General features: G+C 43.3%; 1 protein-coding gene across 1 annotated transcript in view; it reads left to right on the forward strand.

Annotated features, from left to right (window-relative positions):
- WNK2 (WNK lysine deficient protein kinase 2) overlaps window positions 1–22,765 on the forward strand; it is a 102,356-nt gene extending 79,591 nt beyond the window's left edge. The window contains exons 22-29 of the mRNA XM_086755411.1: window positions 412–467; window positions 547–1,232; window positions 2,318–2,532; window positions 4,472–4,687; window positions 5,614–5,712; window positions 10,945–10,989; window positions 12,579–12,832; window positions 21,276–22,765. Of these exons, the coding sequence (XP_086611537.1) occupies window positions 412–467; window positions 547–1,232; window positions 2,318–2,532; window positions 4,472–4,687; window positions 5,614–5,712; window positions 10,945–10,989; window positions 12,579–12,832; window positions 21,276–21,626 (1,922 nt within the window). The 3' untranslated portion in view covers window positions 21,627–22,765. The remainder of the gene's footprint in view (window positions 1–411; window positions 468–546; window positions 1,233–2,317; window positions 2,533–4,471; window positions 4,688–5,613; window positions 5,713–10,944; window positions 10,990–12,578; window positions 12,833–21,275) is intronic.
- Window positions 22,766–23,944: the final 1,179 nt, after the last annotated feature.

The raw sequence follows: 23,944 nt of genomic DNA on the forward strand, positions 1-23,944 counted from the left end.
CAGTCCATCTGGGGTCACTGCAGCGTTTATGTGCAGGAGCATCTGAGTGCAGTTATTTATTTTCTTGAGGTATCAAGAATACCTTAGCAGTGCAGGCCCAGTGCACTGTGCAGATTTCATTCTTCTGCTTTTCCCCTTACAATTTTTCAATTTGCTAATGAAATTCCCCACTCCTCTTATTGGAATTCTCCAAATCAATAGATTGGAGAGAGTTCCTACCTGCAGATATTTTATATTGTCCTTGATATTGCCTTCTGCATTATAGATCTTGTATTTCAAAAATTGGATATTTAAATTATTCTTCAGTGCTACACTTTATCACACTTCAGTTTATCATAATAAACACGTTGACTTTTATTATACTAAAGCATTCCAGACATTAATATTTTTTTTTTCCAACTTGTAAAACAGGTTCAACTGCAAGCATCGCTTCAGCTCCTGCTGCTGCAACAAAAGGCGTCCTTCAGGTAACCAGAGACTAGGAGCAGTTTTACACTGGATTGTTACAGTTACTTTCAAAATTAATCTCCATTATTTTTTCTCCAGGTTGCACCTACATCATCGAGCATCACTAAACAGATGGAAACTTCTAAAAGGAGCGAGAAGGAAAAGCCTATGACTTCGTCTGCGCACGCAGCTAATGTAGCGCAGATATCTGCAGCAGATGGGGTGATAAATAACCTTCAAAGGGATGACTCTCCAGACTCTGGTTCCTATGGAAAATGGACTGAAACTCACGATAGCGCTACACCAGCCAAAACTATTGGCAGGTTTTCAGTGATCAGCACACAAGATGAATTAACTTTGACGGCACCGCACTGCTTAAGGTTCTCGGCACCCCCAGATGTCTATTTGGATGAGCTGCCTTCCAGCCCTGATCTGAAGACAGCAGTCCGACGGGTGCAGACAGCCTCTTCTGTTGACGTCCTCTGCGACCAGGCTTCGAGCGATTCTGCCGATGAGCCGTTCCGTCGGCAGTCGGCCGCTGCTGCTCAACTGTCCCCGCCGAGCAGTAGCACGGCCACGGACTTAATTAAAAAAGCAGCTGCTTTTCTGCAAAGATCTGGAAAAACTAGCTTGCCAGCCCTCGATTCACCGAACGGGCAAGGAACAAAGATTCCTACCATCAACATAACATCTTTCCACTCGCAGTCGTCGTACATGAGTAGCGACAACGACTCCGAATTTGAAGACGCTGATATGAAGAAAGAGTTGCAAAACCTGAGAGAAAAGTACGTTGGGTTTGTGAACAAAGCTGGGGAAGCTTGTGTTAAAGATACGCAGGCAGCGTATCTGTGTGTGAGCAGCACATGTGTGGTTTTCACAGCTGTAATGAGTAAACTGGTTCTAGGCAAATTAGGCATCACTAGGACCCTTCCCCCAGATGTCATACTGCATTGTTTTGTGCATCACTTTGTCAATTCTATTTAGAAGAAGAATAATAAGAATTATAGAATCATTATGGTGGGAAGGGAGCGTTCAGGGCCATCCAGTCCAACCCCCCTGCAAGGAGCAGGGACATCTCCAAACAGATCAGGTTGCTCAGAGCCTCATCCAACCTGGCCTGGAATGGTTCCAGGGATGGGGCATCCACCACCTCTCTGGGCAACCTGGGCCACTGCTCCACCACCCTCAGTGTAAAAATTTTTTCCTAATATCTCATCTGAAACTTTCTCCCTCTATTTGAAACCATGACCCCTCGTCCGGTCACAACAGGCCCTGCAGAAGATGATAGGCAAAAACTGGCATTAGATGCTAGTTTAACCAAAACATTCAACTTTATCTTAAGGTATAATGGTTTTACTGAATGATGCATCTTTTTAACACAGAATTCCAGTAATATAAAACCTTTAAACTTGCTTTATGGCATCCTGAAATCTGCATTATAAATAAGGGAATGATTCGTGTGCTAAGGGCATTTTTATGATAAGCACTTCTGTTTTTCTTCATGTTGAACTGCTCCAAACTGATAGACATGCCTTGAGAGTTAATTTTCTGAAGCCACTTGTTTGAAGAGAGAAATTCTGGAATAGTTTGGAGTTCCTATCAGTTCTCATGTCAAAACCAGTTGTTTTTATGGAGAATGTTGAAAATCTTTTTAGACATCTAGGATTCTGTCTTACAGCTGAATATTTGAGAAGTCAGTCGCCGCATTTGCCAGGTAGATTGTTATAATTTCCCATACTTTTGGATGAGCAGTTGATTGTTTTATAACAAAAGACTGCTTGGTTTTTTTTATATAACTAATTATGCTGCAAAGATGTGGTGCTTTATCAAATATATCGCTAGCAAAATTCTTTATTTTTTTTATGTTTAGGCATATGAAAGAAATTGCTGAACTTCAGACTCAGCAGAAAAACGAGATAGAGGCACTGTATATTCGGTTAGGGAAACCTCTTCCTCCCAACCTGGGCTTCCTTCACTCAGCCCCACCAAGCGGCCGTCGCCGAAGAACTAGCAAAAACAAATTGAAAGGTGGAAAACTGTTAAACCCTCTGGTCCAGCAGCTCAGGAGTGGAACATCAAGCACAAGTAGGTACCCTGGGTTGCTTTCAGTATCCCTGGTTTTGTGTCAGTTATGGTTCTGCTGTGTAATTGCAGGGGTTGCAGGAAAGGCAGTGAATTTTTATTTTTTAACACTGAGACTCCAGTTTGCAAACTGTTTTTGAGGAGGACCCTCTTTGGGACAGGGTTTTACAGCTGCCCAGTGCTGAACCATACATACCTTCCCTGCATCCCTCACAATGCGTGGCAGAGAAACAATATTCCACTTCCATTTGGAATACAGCCTGCTTGCTTTTTCTCATCCTTTCTCCAAATGCAATTTACTGATGTTTGTATTCACTTCTTAGGCGCTGTTATCCTCTATTGATTATGTGCTGTATCTTGTTGTTGTTTATTTTTTCCTGCAAGATGCTGTGTAAATAAGCTTGGATTGCATTTGCTCCCCCAAAGGGTGGGAGGTAAAACCAGTTAAAAACTGCGATGGATGCTTTGACCATCTTGAGATTTTTCACACAGTAGTACAGTCTGGAGTCATTGTCTCTTTGGAAAGTATAAAGACATAATTCAGCTGGGAAATATTGATATACCTATCTCTTCAGCAAACTGTACAGTAGAATATGAATCATTTTTCTTCAACTTAGTTCCTGCTGATATTTAGAGGAGCAGCAGCACTGCCAGTATTAACCCAGCATTTCAAACCTGCTAGCTCTGGTTTTCAAAGTCACCCTGTCGTAGGTCCACTTTGAATTTCGTTGCATCAATCTTAATTATAAACAGAATTTTCTGGAGGTTTTGACTTTTAATTAAGGATTTCAGCTGAGACAGGAAAAGCAAAGATATTCAGAGGCGAGATGTCCTGTCATCCATCATGAATCTCAGTATTCTTGCCTACAGGAACTGAAGCAATGCTCAGTGCTTTATGCCTCCTTAGCCGCTGCTTGGCTGATGGTTTTGCTTCCTTTCCTGGTGATGCAGTACCCTGAATGTCTGTTATCCTTGGTCCAGTCATTTTCCAGTTTGTTCTTGGGTTCTCTCTAGACGTTTTTCCCTCTGTATTCACAAACTCGACATTTATCTCCACTTATGGATCTTGGCTCATATCAGTGTGCTGCCCTAACCCAAAGAATCAAAGAATTTAAGCTTATTTCTGCATAAAATGTCCCAATTCTCTCTTTTTTATTTCCCCCCTTGTCGGTCACTTTCAGTTAGAGAACAGTAACCAGCTCCGTTGGACTGCTACTTTGCTGCGTGCTTTCCTTCATGCTCTTTTTCCAGTTTTTAGAGGCACTGTCTAAAGTTTGCGTTATCTCTGAGAATCTGTATTCGTGCCTGAGTCTTCTCATCCTTGACGGTGTAGATTCCTCATTTTTTAGCCTTCCTAGGGGCTTTCTCAGGGATCAAGGGTGGGCAGTTACATAAACCCATGTAACAAATCATTACGAAGGTATCCAGGTGGTAAAGCTTCTCTACCTGAGATATCCATCCATAGATAGACATTTATATATAAACATATATCTGTCTGTCTATAGATAGCTGTAAATAAAAAGTTCCTGATGTCTTTGCAGCAACTTTGTATTTCTCTCCATTTGCTTGCTTTCACCTTTCGCATTTGAGAACAAACATACACGTTCTGCTCAGTCGTTCCGTGCCTTCATCCTCCTACTTAGGCACTTCTGCAGCTCTCCCTGTGTTTCAGCAGTGCTCCTGTGAGGTCCTGACTCCAGGCTGTCTGAAAAATGCAGAAAAACTGTACAAATCCAACCTACTGCATAAGCTTCTTGGAGAAACTGGTTCAGTGGTAGCATGTGGAGATTATTTTCTGGTGCAGGCTGTCCCTAAAGTCACTGCTTCAGTGTTCTGCTGCTGTTCCTCCTGGTGGCAAATTGAGGATTATTTTTAGGCATGGTTTTTTTATTCAGTGGTTTCCTAGTATTTGCTGTTGCATGTATTTTGTTTGCTCTTTCAGGTAATCTTTCAGACTCTAAAGACTCACCCCACAAAGAAACAACTAAAACTCAGCCCGGGTCTCCCGAAGCGGCAGCAGTAACGTCCTCGGCATCAGCCACCTTTGGGAAGGCTGTTCAGACGCAGCAGCCCTGCTCTGTCAAAGCTTCTTTGTCTTCTGACATCTGCTCTGGCCTAGGCCCCGAAGGAGGCGACGCGAACGCAAGCTCTGGCCGAGGTGATTTTTTTCCTACCAGCTGTTGGGCAAATCTTCCAGCACATGCTAAAATTAGTTCCCTTCCCTTATGCCTGAACTTTTTAGGAGTGGATTTCACTTCTAGTGATATAGGGACGTGAACCTTTGACAATCCAAGTTACTAGCTTGTCTTTAAAAAGGTCATTGCAGTATTGTCAGAAGAACAAAAGTAAATTATCTTCGAGTGTTAAGAGTCAACACTCAAGAAGGCATGCTAATTTTTAGGAAGGAAAAACCTTTTATTTTTGCCAGCAATGGCTTTATACTAACACCTTTTCTGGAGTCTGCCTTACAGATTTCTGAGAAAAAAAGAAAGGAAAACAAAAAAAAAAAGATTGTTTCCTTTGGTTCTTTTGGGGCTTTTTTTTAGCCACTTGATACTGGTAGACTCAGAGTTCCTTAATATAAATTACCAAACTATCTTGGGTGTGAGGGGGGGGGGGGGAAATAAAAAGGAAAAAAAAAAAAAGAAAACCAAAGCCAGAGAACCAAGTTATGTTTCCTTTATCTAAAGGTTTAACTTTGTGCATGATTTTGGAGTCCCAGCTAAATGACCGTAGATTGGCTGTTCCCCAGTCCCGACCTCCAATACTTCTGTGTATTGCACACCTCCTAGGCTTGGACTGATCTTGTTGCCATGCATATTGGAAGTTATAATGATGATTAAAATACTCTCCTCTCATTGCACATCCTGCCAAACTAATCTACGAAATACCTATCTGTTCTCTTTTGCCGTTATTGCATCCTTTGTGTACGGTCAATGAACTTGCTCCTCTTTGGCAAAGTTAAAATGGAGATGTGGATGTTTAACTAACAAAGCTGATTTGACTGATGGTATAGGACATCTGATCACAGCTACTTGTACTTTATAAGTGTCTTTGTTTTCTTCCCTTTATATTCATTTGCAGGCTGGACGGTTTTCCACCAAACGTCTGAGAGAGTGACCTATAAATCTAGTAGCAAACCTCGTACCAGATTCCTCAGTGGACCTGTGTCTTTGTCCATCTGTTTGTATTTGTTCTTTTGTATTTTATCACAGTCCATCTTTCTTTTACCCCCGTTTTCCAATTCCATGTTTTATATCTCTGATATGTTTGGCAGGATGCCCCTTTTTCTGAACCATTTTTTCTTTCTTTTTATCTTTCCTTTAAGTAATCATCATGAACACACCTTATTTATATTAATTTTTCATATGAAAGCTTTTTTTGCACTGCTTTTGGCTCGTGCCTGGGCACCAAAAGCATGTGTGGAAGATCTCATCATTTATTATATAGCCTGATGGTAAATTTTACCCTGGACTTATCAAAGCTTTTGTACTTTTCTGTGATTTGTGTTGAAGTAATTTTATTTGCAATGTGGCAAATATATGTCTGCTGTCCCGGTTCCAGCGACAACAAAAAGAAATCCGTCCTTCTGTAGACGAATGGTCTCTTTCACACATGTTTGGACTCTGAAGACATGCATGTAGCAAGCTGATACAATACTAGAAGGTCACTGAAGGGTATAACTTCCATACAAGGGCTGTATTAACACGATATACAGTACTGTTTATATCCACTCTGTTTTCTTTAATTTTTTTCCCCCGCTCTTTGCATGTGGAAATGCTGAGACAACAGTGCTCCAGCTAGTTCTTTCAAAATCTCTTTTCTAGGTGGGCTTTTCCCCATCCATTCCCTTTAATAACTTTTGAGTGAGCAATTTTTGTCGTACTCATAAGCAGCAGGAAGATCGGATTGCTCCAAGGGAGAGTACCATCAACTTGTTTTGTGTGTAAGCTGATCTGGCTGAAGCACTTTCCTCAGTTTATTTTCTTATGACCTTATGTGACCTCAGAGATGAAGTCAATTAGCAGTTCATCAAAGCAGAAACAAGTAAAACGCAATATCGGATTTTTCAGATGATACTTTCAAACGGATTGCTAGGACCCAGTATTTTTTTATTTCAATTAATTGTGCACCTGCTATTTGTACCCTATTTGTATGACTTCTAAAGCAATTGGCAATCCAACCAAATGACATCACTATTTAATTAAAAAATTAAGACCTTTTGACCCAATCATATTTGCTGCTTTTTAGGCAAACAGATTTTGCTTGTACAATAAAGATATGTTGTGCTGAACAGGTACTATAGGCCACTTACATATAACCTTAGAAAGGCTAATAACGTTCTTGAGAAAATGTTTGGTTAACGAACGGTTCGTTTGCATTAATACCAGATCTCCTGTTGGAGTTTACATTGCTCATCATTATCCAGGCGGTACAGATCAAAGGCACAAGACCACTCAAATACAATCCTCCTGATTTTATGAATAAACAACATTTTTTTTTTAAATCATCCTAATTTTTTGTTTGTTTGTTTGAGGTCCCTAAAAGTCCAAGCACTCAGGTTCTTGAAAACTGATGTTTGCTGCTCAGCATACTGAATATATTTTATGCACATTTTTAACCACTGTGAAGTAGTAAGACAATTTTGCACTCAGGAATTTTTTTCTGAGAACCTAAGGAGAATTCTCAGCTCACAAATTTTCCCTTTTGGTGTTATAACAGACATAGTAGTTTCTACCTCTGCATGTGTAATTCCCAGAAGTAATTTCATTAGTCTTTCACAGAATTACTGTTCAGTAGGATGCAAAAAGACTGGGAGATGGAAATTAAAAACCAGCATATTAAAAATGTTTGGGTGCATGGATATTGTGAATGAAACCAAGGGAAATATGTAAATCCTTTGAATCGTGAAGCTTCCCGATGCCAAAATAACTCGGCACGACTAATTGCTTTCTGTTCTCGGCCCATATGCTCTCTTCTTGGTTTCTTCTGGGCGAAGTGTTCGGAGCGGAGGTTTGCACTCCCCCGTTTCTGAGTCATGCGAGGAGATGGACTGAGCTTCAGGCACTTAACTCTGCCACATCCATCCAAAGTCACCCCCGCGCCCAGCGTGCGGCTCGGTTCCCAGTGCTGCCTGTTGCTTGAGATGACAGACAGTTTTCCGCAGCTGAGTTACTGGTAGATTGCGCTGGGGATAGGAGGTGGTTTTAGCTGGTTTTCCCAGGGAGTCCAACAGGTTGGTAGTGTGCGCGTGAAGGGATGGAGATGAGCTGCATGCGGCCACATCCTTCCCCGAGGGCAGCTGGGGTGGGGACTGCTGCTGGAAGGATGAATGGCTGGTGGTTCCATCCAGCCGGTACCCAGAGCAGCCCTGACCGTGGGCCTCGGGAAAAATAGTGCTCGATGATGATGGGAGTGCCAGCCAGAGGGGATGTAGCATAGACAGGTATCTACGTTGGTGGCCCAGAAGGGACGCTGGCGACCCAGCGTGCAGGCAGAGCCAAGTGTTTGGATTAGATGTTAAGCATACTTGCATCTTTGCTTGCTTAAGCAAGGAGCGCGAGTGCTGGGGACAGGCGGTGAGCGAGAGCCGGGCCTGTGGGGCTGGATGTGCCTGTCCCGTGCAAGCAGCTCAAATTCTGGGGTCTGTTCCACAAGCTGGGGTTTCCCTGGGATTTTTTTTCTTTGTTTGATAGCCTTTGGGAAACGTTGTGCTGGATTTTCAGAAATGCTCTGAATCTGTAAGTTTGGTTAAAGAAAACCAACCCTTTGGGGAGCCTGGATATTCCAGTGTGAGGCCTGTACTGCGTTAGCAGACAAATTAGCAGCACACTTTTAAAAATAAATGTTCAGATGCATTAAAGATAGTTTTTCCAAATACCTGGTTATGAGATCCGTCAAATTTGAACACTGTCAGAGTGTTCTCCCACAACAGCTTTTTGATCTGTTCCCTATGTCCAATATTGACTTTCCTTTGCACTTTGCATGGAATTCAACATAATTTCAGCCGGAGCTCCTTCCCTGGGTTAAACTGCAAGGGCATCTTGGGAAATAGTTTGCGCTGACTGTGAGTGGAATTTTCAAAAGCTCCATTTGGCTCAGGCTTGTAATTGTGTGTACAGCGGTTTTTGTCAGGCCTGTAGTAATTACTGTGTTGTGCGTGCATATGCAATTATGGAAATGGTCTAACAATTCCTTGCCATTTCAATTTTATTTTAGCTTTCAAGCTTTTTGGCAGCTGCTAGAGTGCAAATAAGGGACAGGGTTTTTTTTTCTGTCCTCTGTGATATAATAGCGGCTTAATTTCCCAGATAAGAAACCTAGAATGGGAGGTAAAACACTCTGTTGAACTTCTGTAGTCTTAGATTAAATCTTAATTATGATTCATCTCCTTAACTTTACAGCTATTAAACACCTTGATGTGAGAAGTAATACAATTAATCTGGTGAATTAGGTTTACCAAGCGCATTTTAAATTCAATTTGAATTTTAAAACCAATTGTGGCCGACAATTGTCAGTCCCTGCTTCAGGCAATGTCACCGCTTAGATGATGTTTCTCATCTCCCAAGCAACCTGCTGGAAGAAACAACTCTCTTTTTGGTGGCTGACTCTCTAACGTTTTCCTTAGCGCTGGCTCCGCTCACGCGGTTTTTTGCGAATCCGTCTAGCATCGCTGTTCTTCGTTCCTTCCCCGCACCGACAGGAGCCCCAGGTTTGATTTGGCACCTGAGGTGGATGTAAACTTGTGACTTGCTTTTCCGGAAGCGGAGGGGCTGGTGATTAAATTTTTTAATGTGCCTTTGAGCACGTACTGCAGTCAGGTGCCTGCTTTTATTTTTCGCAGGCAGTTGTTTTTCATTTGCATACATATTGTGCCAACTACTACCCATTGCCGCACGCGGAATGCTGCGGGATAGCTAAGAAAATAGCATTCTAGTCTTGGTGTTTCCTCAACGGGAGTTGCTAGCTAACTTTGAGATAGGCAAGGTAAGGTATATCTGAGGAAAAAGAGGGGGAAAAAAAATTAAAAATGCAACGCAGATTGTTCAGTAGTGAATGTGAGTTGTATTGGAAATGAGAAACTCAACTTGGTCATGCTTGCATAAGACATTACTGTAGTCATGTCCTTCTGATTTTCCTGGAATAGAAACCTCATTAAACTCTATGAATTAATAAGAATCTTTCAAAGCAATCCTGTTCCTCCTCATGCCACCCATCTCAAAGCACAAGCATTTCTTCTCCCCTTTTTCCTCCCTCTTTTCTTTCCTTTCTCTTCCTCAGTCTCTGACTGATGTCTCTCCTTTCTCCTTGGAAGACTTATTCAGAGCCTGTGTCAACCCGGACCTGCAGTCTCTGAGTTTAAAGCTGCATTTCTGGCACAGTAACATTAAATATCTACACCGGTCTGCTGTAGAGAAAAAGCACATCCATCCTGTATCTTGCTTTTTGCCCCACTCTCTGATTTTGCTCATGTTTTCAAGTGCTTCTTCACGATAAACTTGCCATGCCCCATGTCAGATGTTCATCTCCTCCCATCCCATGATGATACTCTTCTTCCCAAGTCCAAAATACCTTTCAGGAAATTTGGCACTCAAATAGAAACAGTGCTCATGTCTGGCAAGATCTGACAGTCGAGTAGGGTTCTCAGTACGCTTCTGGCACTCTGTCTATCCAACGGAATACGTAAAATCATGACAAAGGATGGAACGAGATAATAATGAAAAATCCATGTAGTTTTGTTAAATGAAAACTCAGCTACTCCGCTGGATTATTTTTCTGCACTTGGACAAGGCATGAGGGAAACTCATTCACAGTTGCTTTCAATTGAAGTTCAGAATCTCACATTCAGACACAAATCCTATTAATTAATAAAGTATTTGGAAACAATTGGCCTCAGACCTGCAGAACAATGTATCTTTTTGGACTTGTAAAACGGGACTGTGAGGATTGTTTTACGGCTTGTCTTTGCAGCCAGACTAGCTTGACTTGTTCCTGAAAGCATTTTTGGCCTCCTATCACAAACGGAATTGACGTCATTTCCTGCATAAATAGAGTAGGAAGCAAAACCTCCTGTGAGGAAGCCAAGGCAATTTCGGAAAAAAAAAAATTAAAAAGACAAAAAAAAACCAACCAAAAAAATACCAAAAAACCCAAACAAATGCATCTTTAAGTCATGGGACCTTGCTTTTGGCATGCTTTTGTACTTCTCAAAGCTTCTGAATGGCTGCACATTAAGAAAGGGTTGAGCTGTCCAGTTATTTAGACTTCTTTACTCACCTGAACTGCTGACTTTGTCTGTCCTTTCTCGCATAATAACTACTTTCTGATTGCTTATAAGTACAGAAGCTTGTCCGTCAGATTGGTTGTGTTCAGTCTTACCTAATTCTGTGTGTCTTGTATTGTTTTACCTTGTAGGGTCCACCTTGAAACGACTGTGTCTAGGCAAAGATCACAGTAGTAGTAACTATCCCATTTTTGTTTCTCAGTATTTCCTTCATGGCATGGGATGTTTTTTGCTTTTTTTTTTTTTTTAATTATTATTATTTTTTTACTAAAAGCTAGCAGTTTATTACATAGAGCTGATGCACTGATACTGGTATGAAATTAGACTGTGTAAATCGTGACGCGTTCATGGTAATGCATGTGCCGTGATGATGTCTTGGGAACCACGCATGCTGCAAGACGGTTGTGGTATTCTTTGTGTGTGAGACCGTGCACGCATGTGGCGAGAAAACTGGATTCCGTGTTTGTCTTCCTGAAATACACACCTTTATATGACTGCAGTTCTCTGCTGGAGGAATTTTTGAGCTTAAAACTATCTCGTTCCCGTTGAGCTGCATGAAATATTAAACACTAATTGAAGAGCTGTCCTCTCAAAATACTGATTTTTCTCACTGGTCCCTTTCCCCCAAGCAAAGGAAAAGGAAATGAGCAGTATTCACTTAAAAATTACATTGCAGGTCAAATGCATGATCATTTAAAGGTTATTAACGTATTTTATAGAACCATAGGACTAATTAGGTTGCTTGGTGTCATTGGCTGGTAACTGATTAACAGAAAAAAGAAGACTGAATGTTTGTGTTTGTTTATATAGTAATTTTACTACAGTTTTATGAACTTTTTGCTTGGAGAGATGGTCTTTATTTCAAATCTTTAGCTATATGAAATATGTTAGCTGAAAAGTTATTTTATATTTTCAGCCTGGGCATCTTCAGTTGCTGCTCCCTGCTGATCTTGCTGTTGTCAGGCTTGGAATTACCAACACATAAAAAGGACAGATTATTTTTCCCCCTAGTTCTTCTAGAAATAAGTCAACATAAAATTAAATCTCTGTCAATGCTCTTCCTGTCTGCTTTTATCTATACCAAAAGTTCTGTATCTTTATCTCTCTCAAAAACTCACACATCCACTATGTCCTCCTCTCTCCTCTTTCTTCTGTATGTTCCTGGTCCTGATGGGTTTGTTTTTTTTTTTTTAAAAAAAAAAAAAAAAAAAAAAAGGCAGATGGCAGAGTAAATGGTCCTAACATCATCGAGAAAGATTGAGGGTGCACGGAGCCTTTCAGGCGTGGTAGCCAACCCTACTTGTAACCTGTGTGACAATTACATTTTTCCAGGAGGACACTAAACTTATGCAAGTAAAATAAATGGTGAATTACTTTTTTTTTTAATTTGTGCAGTTTAAGCAAGTAATACATCCTGCCTCCCACTCTCTTGTGGCAGTCTCCTCTGAAGAGGCTTTGTAAGCCTTAGGATGTCAGTGTTACTGGGACTGCCTTCGTTTCTTCTCTCTGAATCATTAATTTCACCCAGAGAGAAGCTGCAGGCACAACAGCTAGCGGCTGAGGTAACGTAACGCGATAGAAAATATGAACAGATTGGACTTGGACCATTTCTTTAAGCAAAGGTGTTCTGTAGAAAGGAGTGGGGGAGGGTTGATAAAAATCAAGAAAGCCACCATTTGAATTGCAATAGATGAGAAACTGTTTGAGTGGCAAAGTGGTGAGGCAGAGATGCCATCCTCAACTTTCTTTGTGTGTGATTTTCCAGGATCCTCGACAAACAGTCTCGTAACGTGTCCTGAGCCCCTCCCGCAATCAACCCTGCAGGTTCAGGCCAACAACAGTAACAACAAGAAAGGGACGTTCACAGACGATCTCCACAAGCTGGTTGACCAGTGGACAAGCAAAACTGTTGGAGCCACACAGACAAAACCTTCCTTAAACCAACTGAAGCAGAACCAAAAAAGGCAAGACATGGAGCCAAAGGCTAATCCCATGCAAATGCAGAATGAGACGTGTGGAGTAAGTGGCACTCTTTGAAGAGCGTTCCTTTTGCTATGTGTCTGAAAGCCTTTGCAGAACGCAGATTTGGAGGAGGACATAAACTAAAGTTGCTTCAGATAGATGCTTCCTATAAATGTCCATCTCTTTTCATTAAGTACTAAACCAGATTTTTTTTTTAATTGTCTTTTGAAATAATCTTGAGGGATATGTGGGCTGCAAAATATATATTAAAATTTATATTTTTAAATGGCAAACTGCTTATTAACAGCAATATACAGCAATACTCATACCATTAACCGTATGTTGCTCAACGTAAGTTTTAACTATTCCTGAAGTTTTCTTCTTTTTGGTGTTTAATATTAATCTTCCTTAGGCAGAACAGGGGCTGGGCGATAGTGAGCCTGTGTTTTAGCGGAAGAGAAGCGAGTACTGCGCTGAGACAGGGGACAGCTGGATGTGTTTCTGACCGTTGCTTGTTGTACTGGGCATCTTTAAGGCTGTCTGCCTGATGAAAATACCATCTGCAGAAGTGCTGTGAAAGGCAGCTACAACAAAATGGAAATTGGAAGTGCCCCCATTCATCCCCTCTTATTTTCACTAGCAGGAAAGAAGCCTTGCAGTGTGTGTTTGTGTTTGCGGTCAGTGCTCGTTCTCATGGCTGAGTGATGATACGGAGGCAGGCACAAAAATGAATGAAGAACCCCAGTTTACAATTCTGGCCCACCCCAGTCTGGGTTTCCAGACCTCTTCCTCCCCCTCATGGCTGAATGATTCTTTGACTAACTTTTGCTGGATTCATGTTTTCTGGAAGACTGGCTATTAAGCCAAACTAAATTAATTTTAAAAGCAAAGAATTGATGAGAACAAAACCAGTGAGGGACTGCTTTGTGTACCCTTAAAAACAAGGTAACTGGGACTGGGTAGTAAACCATTGCCTCTCTGGCGCATAGAAAGGAAAAACACTTGCAGGCAGCAGTGGTAGCCATGTCGTTCTTTGTGAGGCGAGACATGCCAAAGCAGGAACCGCGCCAATGCGGCTGCTTCAGTACCTGCTGGGTTCTGAGTCAGTGGGGTCACTGACTTCCTAGGGAAAAGCATTTCTGCAAAGCTATTAAGTGATTTTATGCCCATTCTTAGTTGCCATAGATGAACAAAGAACAGACAGTAAGTAATCCTTCTGTGCTGTGATGGTTTAACCACTATAAACCTGTTCTGGAGTAACAGCGACATCTGCGTAAAGTCCTGTCTGTCCTCACAAAATAAATCCGAGGAGGTGCTGGTGAACACGCACTGAAGATTTGTGGAAAGTGATGCTGAGGGCACAGATTTTTGTCTCGTTCAGCCGCTCTCTTTTGATGTGCTTTTTGCAGCTTGATGTCTTTTCCCCGAGACTCCTGCAGTAGGTTGAAGTATTCGGTGCAGGAGTTCTGCCCACTTAACTCTGGAAAAGAGAGTGCTTATTTTGCTTATTAAATCAGCCGCTAACATCAAGTTAGGGTTAATTTTACCTTCTGCACTCTTGGTGTGTCTGTTTCAAAGCCTGTGGAGATGGCAGAATATCGCTGTGAGCAGAACAGGAGTGTCCCTGTATTTACACCCCGATTTTAGAGAGTTCTTTACACACCGATTTTAGAGCGTTCATTTCTTTCGAGAACTTTGCAGTTGTTCCAGGGAATTAACAAGGCCGATTTAAGTGTTTTAGAGAGAATTTTCCAAGAGCACAGAGAAGTTAGGATTCCCTCCTCTTCATCTTGCTGCTTGGCAGAGCGGCGGTCAGTTGGAGGCCTCAGGAGCCCCGTGCCGGCTGGCCCTGGGTGGTTTTGTGCATCAAGTCTTTGTAGGGCTCTGTGGGCTGCAGAAGAGATGCAGAGGTCGATGGCAGATCTTCCTAGCATGGTGGTTGTTGGGGTGTTTGGCGATGAAGGTGGCACTGCATGCTGGAGATCATAAAAACAGGGCAGTGGATATGATTTAAGAGACTTTTACAAGGGTTGTTTTGGGAGTTGAGCATCATTCTGCTGTTCGTACCTGTTGAAATTCACCGTAAAGGGGAAATTGAAGGTAAGGGAGGAGAGGGCTTCATGATTTGAGGAGAAAAATAGCGAAAAGGGGAGGAAGGAAGTTGTGTGAAAGGACCCTTCGTCTGGACAGCCAGGCAAGTGACCCGTAACATCAGTGCTTGGAGCGGTGAGTTCCATGGGGAGATGTTCTACCTGCACTGAATCTCCATGGAGTCCACCTTCTGAAATGGGATTGAAATGACAACAAGAATGCTGGAAATCACATAAAGGATGGAAAATCAGCTTTCTAACAAGGAGGCTGTAAAGCTCAGCCTGTACTTCTTCAGTCCATCTGTTAACATTATCTTTTCGTCGTCTTTTTGATCAAATACAAAAAAAGCCTTTGCAGGAAAAGAATAAGGAGCACTAAACAGATTTTCAGCCCATTATAGAAAGTTATAATAAGATTTTGTGTTGGAAAGAAAGGCTAGATAAATGGGAAATGTGTGATACTTATCTCTTTACCTGGAACAAACTAGTAGGAAACTGTTGGGGCAGGTTCCCTCATACCTTCAGACTGGGTGTTTTGGTTTAGGATGTGCTGTTGTTGGTCCAGTGTGATGATGGGAAACGAGGGGCAGGAGGGAGGCAGCATTCATACCTTCACTTCTAAGTTTTCTCTGGAGGTTATTGGACAGGAAGATGTCTCCTTGAAGGGTTTTGAAACAGAAGCAGGAGTGATGTGAGTTGTCCCACGGTGCTGTGTTGGTTCTAGGTCCCCTGGAGTTAGCACCACAGAGACCACGTAGGCCATGAGCATCCTCCTGGGGTGAGTCTAGGGCTGCTCTTATACAAGGCATGACAAAGACAACACCAACCGACTGGCCCCTTTCTACCATGCATTCTTTTTTTTTTTTTCTTCAGTCTCTTAGGCCAAAGGAAAATTGCAACAAATCCTTTTTGGTTATGGGTAGACTAAGTGAAGGCTATTCATTAAGGTTGGAAATCAGCTCAGAAGAGAAATTGCTGGTGTATTTAAGAAGAGTTAGTGGTTTTATTTTCTTCCTTATCATCAGAAGCATAGAAAGCAATAAAATAATTGGGATGCCAAGGAAGACTTTAAATTCTGCTCTGTTTCTGTGGAAGTTACCTGTGGGTTTGGCTGCCAGTCTGGTTGGTCCATATTCGAAGTTTGTTGGGGGAACCTTCAGGAACCCAGTCATGTTCCCAGGAGCACTGAAATGTTCCTTTTCAAATGTTTTAGTCAAACATGGAAATACACGTGGATTCTCATCACCAGTAATTTGAAATGTCATAGGAGATATTAGGAAGAAGGGAAGTGAAACTGCCTGATAGTAGTTATTTCTCTCGTGCTCGTCTGTGATGAAAAAATCCTTTTTTACAGGTAATTGTGGTTTCTGCCAGTCAAGGAATACACCTAGGAACGTGAGCTACCTTGTGTGTAAAGAGCACTGAATATTGTGTAGTTAAAGGTATTATTTGAAGATGCCTGGGAATAAAGGGCTTACCAAAAATACGTTTTCTATTCTTCATACTGGTCCGTAGCTCCGTGGGTTTTAAAGAAGAAAAATATTACCTCCCAAAAAGCTGTAAACACATTTCAAGTCCATAATAAGATTGTTTCTGTGAAGCATGCAGGTCTGTGTCCGTCAGCAACGTGTGCTGGGGCTTAGACGCCATCAGTAATCGCTGCACATCTGTTTGCCTTCAGTACATCTCGATTTTAACGGACTGGCTGCCGGGGAAGCAGGCTTTCTGGAGACATCCGCAGATGCGGAAACAGAGTGGACGAACTGTTAACACCTTGTACTGTGTCTTCCATCTCCAGTGGATTGGAAGGGTAGTAAAAAAGCAGGATGAATCTGTATCTGAAACTATTCAACACTGCCTTCTGGCTCCCAATGGCAGAATAGCTTTCCAAGAACCTGGAGGAGCACAAACGCGGATCTTCACTAGCACCCAATAACTCTGGGGTTTCAGCAAACTGGAAAAAGGTGATAAAAGAAAAGATGTATTGGCATCTTCGCCCTGCTCAGGTTGGCAGCCAGCTCTAAGCCTGTCCTGTGACTCAGTTTTGTCTCAATGGTAGCTGGACCGTAGAGAGGTTAAAGAGTAATGCTGATAACGTCGCTGTCAAAATGTGGCTGGAAGAAAAACAATCTAAATCCTGTATTTTTAGCATGGGTTGTGATAGTTGTGGTCAGCTTTCACAGCAGAATTACCTGGTTTCATCAGTTCCAAGGTAAAACCATAAATATTTGTGATGTTTATGAGTCAAAGACGACTCTTAGCTGTGTGCTGTGACAGTCTTGTAGCTGTGAATATCGCTGAAGCGGCACTTGAGCTTGCTTGGTAACACACGATGGCAAGGTAGAGAATTAAAAAAAGAAGCCTAAAGAACAGATTTTTATTTTTTTTTTCCCTTTGGTGGGGTTTGTTTCATTTTTACATATGTTTTTGTGTATGTTCTTCTCTGTGTCTATATTATTCTCGGTTTCTAAATGAGTGTGTGTGGTTCTTTGGGGGAACAGGAATAAATGGTGGCCAGGGAAGGCCTGGCAGCAGAAGGCAGGCGTTTGAGGTACGACGGCAGCAGGCGGAGGTGCTGCCATAGGTGTTGGTTCATGAGTGAGTTCCTTCTGTAGCAGAGAGAGAGTGAGATACCAAGGGCAAGAGCAGGGGGGAGTTTCCCTTCCTTCCCATACCATATAGGATGCTTTTTAGGATGTCAACGCAGTCTCCCTTCCAAAAAAAAAAAAAATCCCTATTAAATATCCCTAGCAAACACACTTTTTTACATTTTGCAGTGCGTTTGTTAAATTCTTTAAGTTTGAGACCACGTCTACCTCATCAGCCCGTGTAAGGCCAGGGCAGCTGCCTTGTCCGGGCTCCAGGCAGAAGTACATCAGGACTGCAATATTAAAAACGAACTTGTGCCATCCGTAGCTGGCTACGTCATGTAATCAGTCTCGTTCCTCATTACTTGTGCTGCATCGTCTAAAGTTGAATTAGGAAGGGAAAAGACCACTTCTGCTTGACGCTCCTGCAGGAAGATCGGAGTATTTTAAATCAACCCCAAACACTTGTCCTGTAGGCTGCAGGCTATGGCTATAAGGATCTTTTGTTTTGTTTTTCAGTGGTCTCTAAACATTGGCTGCTTGAGCTGGATACGGGAGTCTGATACTGTACCCCTTGTTTTCAGTTCCCAAGGGAACTTCAGTTCAGGGTAACAGCTAGGAGGAGATGTCGCCTGGGCAAGCAGGGAGCTGTAGGTAACAAAGATGTCCTTTCAGCACAGAACTGGCCGGCCTGTGAGTGACGGGAGGACTGAGGGGTTCACAGCTTCACGTGTGGACCTCAGCCCTCCTGGCAAGTGCTTGTGCTCAGGGGTGAAATACCCCTGCCGTTGATGAGGCACTCGGCTGTGCCCTGCATCTCAGAGGCTTCCTTCGGTGTTCCTCCATTAAAATACCAGCCTTACTGATTGGAATCCGAGCCAGTTCTGTGTACAGCCATGCCATTGACCCCAGCGTAGGTATGCACCTTGTCCATCACTGTGTGAATGTCCATCTTCTTCCTGTTGAATTTTGTGAACAAAGTGACTTGTGGTCTCATGGCTTTCCTGGAGCTGGGAAATCCATAGCTCCTTGCGCTGTTTTGAGGACTCTTCTGGTGCACGTTGATTTTGATGTTTCAGTTAGCATCTACATGCAGGAAGAAATGGGTTGTTTTGGCCTACATGGGTGCTGAGTCATCATAGCTGCTTAAAAGCTAATGGTTTGACCAAGAGAGTTCTCTCCAGGGGAAGACAAGAGCTAGATGTCTCGTTGCCTCTTAAAGTGTGTGGTTTGCTCCCTTGAAACATGCGACGACGGTAGAGGAAGCAACCGTAAATCATTGACATGCGTTTGTCACGGCGTTATCAGGTTTTAACAAGCACGTGTAATGGTGGGGTTTGGAGCACGAGGCGATTTTATTCCCGGTTGCACGTACGTAGCCTGAAATACAGCTGCTGCTCTGCTGACTAATTCAGCTGAGAACAAAACAGTCGAGAAGCATGGCTTGGGTAGAGGTAGATTTCTCAATATTTTAGAACTGAAACCAAGCTTTTTCAAGTTTGAATTTTAAAATAGAACCACTTGCTAAAATGTCACCTTCCATTTTCAATGCTACTGTCTAACCTGTGCTTGTATAAGCAATGATGTATTTCCGTTAGGTTTGTTAATGGGCACCCGTTGTCATCCACTCGCAGTTGTCTAGGTTGGTGGAAACCATCATTTTGAGGATGTTAAAGCAAGGGTCTAATAATGGCTTAAAGAAGTCCTTAGGTCTTAAAAATGTGTTCTCGGTTCCTCAGTTTCTTGTTCTTTGGTTTCTGCTGTTAATTTTGGTGGATTTTTGTACATTAATAATGTGAAATTCATCATGCTGAAGCAGCTCTTAGTTGAAAGCTCACCATCAGATTTGTGTTTCAGATTAGAACTGGAGACAGTGAAGAAGGGTGTCAGATATTTCTGTATTTTTCTAAAATCGGGTCTGGAGCACAGGTTGATGCCCCAAAGCAGTCAATCCCAGAGTGACATTGCCATTTTTAATTGGGAAGAGATACTAAAATCAGAAACATGAGTAAGCATTCCACATGGCCTCATACATATATTCATTTTTTTCCCCCTGAAATTTCACCTTCATACCAATTTTATCAATTTAATGTGAAATACCAAATTAATGGGAGATTCCTGAACTTAAATCACAGAATCACAGACTGGTTTGGGTTGGAAAGGACCTTCAAGGGTCATCCAGTCCAACCCCCCTGCAAGGAGCAGGGACATCTCCAACCAGATCAGGTTGCTCAGAGCCCCGGCCAACCTGGCCTGGCATGTTTCCAGGGATGGGGCATCCACCAGCTCTCTGGGCAACCTGGGCCAGTGTCCCACCACCCTCAGTGTAAAAAATTTCTTCCTAATGTCCAGTCTGAATCTGCCTGCCTCTGTTCTGAAACCATGACCTCTCGTCCCATCACACCAGGCCCTGCTGAAGAGTCTCTCCCCATCTTTCCTCTAGGACTCCTTGAGGCACCAGAAGGCCGCTCTCAGGTCTCCCTGGAGCCTCCTCTTCTCCAGGCTGTGCAGCCCCAGCCCTCCCAGCCTGTGCTCACAGGGGAGCTGCTCCAGCCCTCTCATCATCTTTGTGGCCTCCTCTGGACCCTCTCCAACAGCTCCACGTCCTTCTGATGTTGGGGGCTCCAGAGCTGGACGCAGTATACCACCTTTTTTTTCCCTTGTGCCATGGATAGGTGCTGACTTGGTGGGAACCATGTTGTTGTAAATCCTGTGAAATTAAAAACGTGATGAGCTGCTGCAAATGCCATCCCAGAGAGAGCAGGCCGCGTTTTGGATAAGGATTGTTTCCATGGCATTGCGCGTGACGGGGTGTATCATTTGGGAGGGAGAGCTCTTTCTCTCCCCTTGCGTGCAAAAACTGAATAATTGAAGCGGATGTTAATAGAATTTTAGAAAAATAGCTGGAATTGGTTCTGGCAGCCCCTGAGGCGGGAGCAGCTCCCGCCGCGTCCTTGCTGCTTCACCTCGCCTGGTGTCCACTGCCACCGGTGCTGGGGAGCCGACCGCCACGGCAAATCTCGCTCCGGTCTTCGCTGCCCTCCGTTCAGCGAGGCCAAATGACGCAGCGCTGGGTCATTTGTGTGCTAGAGTTTTTAAAACCTGTTCTGGGGATGGTTGTAAGAATTTGGTATTTGTGATAGTTAATTTTTTTTATGAGATTTGTGGGGTTTTGTGAGATTTGAGAGTTTTTTAATGAGATTTGTTTTTTTTTTTTTTAGTGAGATTTGAAGGGTTTTTTTCAGTGAGATATAGAGGGATTAGTGAGATCTGGGGGAGCTGCAAGATTTCTAGTTTTTTTGCAATTTTTTTTTTTTTTTTTTGCAAGAGGTTTGTGGGTTTGGTGTTTTTTTTGCAAGAGGTTTGTGGTTTTTTTTTTTTTTTTTTTCCCCAAGATTTGGGGTTGGTTTGGTTGCATTTAATTTAATTTATTTACTTTCCTACCCAAGATGGAGCATAAAAGATACTTGGGTTACTTTGGACATTTGACATTTTTCATGACTTTTTGTGTGGCGTTGAGTTTTCACCTGTTAGCGATGCTTCCTGCCTCCTTAAAGTTAGTAAGTTAGTACATTCAGGCAGCGTTCCACTCCTTCTTGTATCAACTTTTGCTGTTAATTTCCTTTTTTTTTTAATTTAAAAAAAAAAAGAAAGAGGAGGGAAAAAACAACAAACAAAAAGAAGGAAAAAAAACCCAGTCCAAAAGAAACCTGTGGGGCTGTCTTGGCGCGGACACGCGTGTCTTGGCATGCCACTGCGGCCTGTGGCAGGTGGGGAAAGAGGAGCTTACCAGCGATGCTTTTTGTATTTTTCTTTTTGTAGGTTAATTCGGTAAGAAGGGGACTGGGGACAAAGTGGGTTGTTCCAGTGTCGTGCCCCGTGCCCGCTGCGTTCCCTCCCGGACCGTCGCCGTCCCTGCCAGTGCCCATGCCAGGGCCTGCCCTCTCTGGCACAGCGTCGCCTTTCGTGATGCCTCTTTGTCAGTACGGCGGAGTTTTCCCTGCGCCCGTTTACAGAGTGTGGTGGTCGGGGCCGGCCGCGCGGCCCAGGATTGTCGGCGGTCCGAGCGTCGCCCGGTTCTCGCCTCTCGGCAAAACCCGTTTGCAGGTGTACCCGGTGCCGCTGCAGCGAGCTGCCGCCCGCCCGCCCAGCCCGCGCCTGCGGATGACGTAGCGTGGGTGCCTCGCCGTAGGCAACGAGGATGGCGGCGGCACCTCGTGGCGCGTTTGATGGGTAGATGCCGTACGTGTGGGACGAGGCAGGGGGCCGGGCCGGGCCCGCTACCGCACACAGCCATACCCTGCATCCAGCAATCACTGTGAAATGGTTTCACAAAAGATGGTTCGTTTGTTCTGGCAATATTTGCTTATATTTCGTTGCTGAAGACGCTTTACTCCGTTGTGTTCTGATGTTTGACACGCGCGATCCTCAAAGTCGATGCACTTGAATTGCTGACGAGCAAATTGTACGAACCCCCGCAGGAGTACAGTGCCTTGAATCTCAGCTTCCCAGCTCCGGCTGGAAAGAGATGTAAAATTATTTGAAAGGTGTCTTTTATTTACAATCTGCTTGTGAGCTGAAGTTCTTTTTCTTTGCAAAGATACTGAAGGTTTACAGCCATTGTTCTTCATCACTTTCATTCTGCTGTAAATGCTTTTATTTCCATTCACAGGTTGAATTTTGGTTTCCAAAGCTTGTAAAAATATATATATATTTCTGTGAGGTGAGGTTTGTCTGAGATGCCGATCAAAAATTGTTTGTGTTTGTACGAGGAGTAGTGAAATGCACATTTCAAAATAGGAGCATTTCTGGAGCGATCCGATTACGTTGTGCATAAGGGCAGGTAACGGCTTCGGGCAGGGCAGTTCATCCTCATCCCCGGTCTTTGGTGGACTCGTTGTAGACAGCAAGTTACTGCTCTAACAGGCAGGAAAATATTCTTCTCATCTGGATCAGCAGCAAATTGGATTACATTTTCTTTCCTGTGCTGGGCTTTTGTAATTCAGTTAAATTCCAAATTCCTGCATGTTTCCTAAGTGGAAAAATCTAACCGAACTCTTGATTGTAGGAGCAGGCGTCTCCAGGTTACCGTAAGAACCGCGTAAGTACAGCGCTGCTGCGCGCTCTGGCTTCGGTGCGCCCGCCGAGGCTCAGCGCCATGTTTTGCCACTGACGTGCTGGCAGTGTTCACGCTAAAACGGAGTGAAAATGTGCAGCTGGTCTTTTTTCATATCTAATACTTCTGTTTCGGAGTCTCACCACCTTCTGTTTGAGAACTTGGGGTGGGTTGTTTTGGTTTTTTTTAATTTGTAGTTTTCATTAAGTTTGCGCTCCAGGTGGCGCGGCCGCCTCTGTCCTGTTGGAAAGCTGCTTTTTGCCCGTTTTACTGCGCGTAGAGCCTCCGTCTGCACCGTTCTGTCTAAAGGCACGAGGGAACCACCCAGACCGGTTTGCTGATGGTAAGTCTTGCCAGAAAGCGCGATGGGAGAGCGTTGCGGGCGCAGGTCACGGACACACGGTCCCGGCTGAAGGCACGCTGCTCTGTATCTGCCGTGATGACATTTTCTACCATCCGCTGAAGGGCAGAGATGTCTCATGCTGCCAAGCTGTGAATTGTATAGTTCTATTGTATTTTGAGCATTCTATCTGTCTAAATTATTTTGTTCGTACCCTTTGAATATATTATTCCATCAATTCAGTTAGAATTGAATTTTATAGACAATTACGCAGAGTCTTTTGCCTGGGCAAAATACTTACTGTAGTAAGAGATTTCTGTTCTCTGTAACATGTATCTTTAATTTGTTTGGGTTTTTTTTAGATTCATGTCTGTATGCTTCATGAGCAAACATGGAAAATATGTTCTCACGCCAGTTTTCCTTCGGCTTGCACTGGATCTTACAGTTTGTCGCTATTGCCTGTTGTATAGTCCACCTCTTGTATACTGACAAAGTCAGTGGCACTAAAAACCCCCGAGAAATTGTATAGATTAAAAAGAAGAAAAAATAAACATTTTGTGCTTGAAAACTGTGTGAAAAACCCAGTGTTTTTCTAAAACGTAGAACTGTGTCAATTCCCAGCTGCTCCGAGTAACTCTGCGTTTGTTTTCCAGACTCTTGTCCCTTGCTTTGTGTAGAAGGAGCAGATGCGATGCCTCCGCTGGTGCTCAGGTTCTGCCCAGAACTGGCACGTCCCGCCTCTTGGCAGCTCTAGAAGTGAAACCGTGCTCCAGAAGTCGCGTAGTGCCACCTCCCAGGTTACGTTGCTTGAAATCCCCCGTCCGCTGTAGTTCTTTCTGGTGTTACGCTGCTACAAAGCAGAGCGCACCGGAATGTTAAACCAGTTCCTTGAAGCAGATGGTATCTTCAGTATTGCTGGTGGACACCAGTTGTATCGGTGGTGAAAGAGATGCTTGAACCGTGTCTCTCCACCACTGAAAAATACCAGGGAAGCACTTTTAACTTGATCCTGGCATCACTGAAATGTGAGGAAGC

Source organism: Chlamydotis macqueenii, chromosome 10 (genome assembly GCF_036417535.1).
Source record: "Chlamydotis macqueenii isolate bChlMac1 chromosome 10, bChlMac1.mat, whole genome shotgun sequence".
Lineage (NCBI taxonomy): Eukaryota > Metazoa > Chordata > Aves > Otidiformes > Otididae > Chlamydotis > Chlamydotis macqueenii.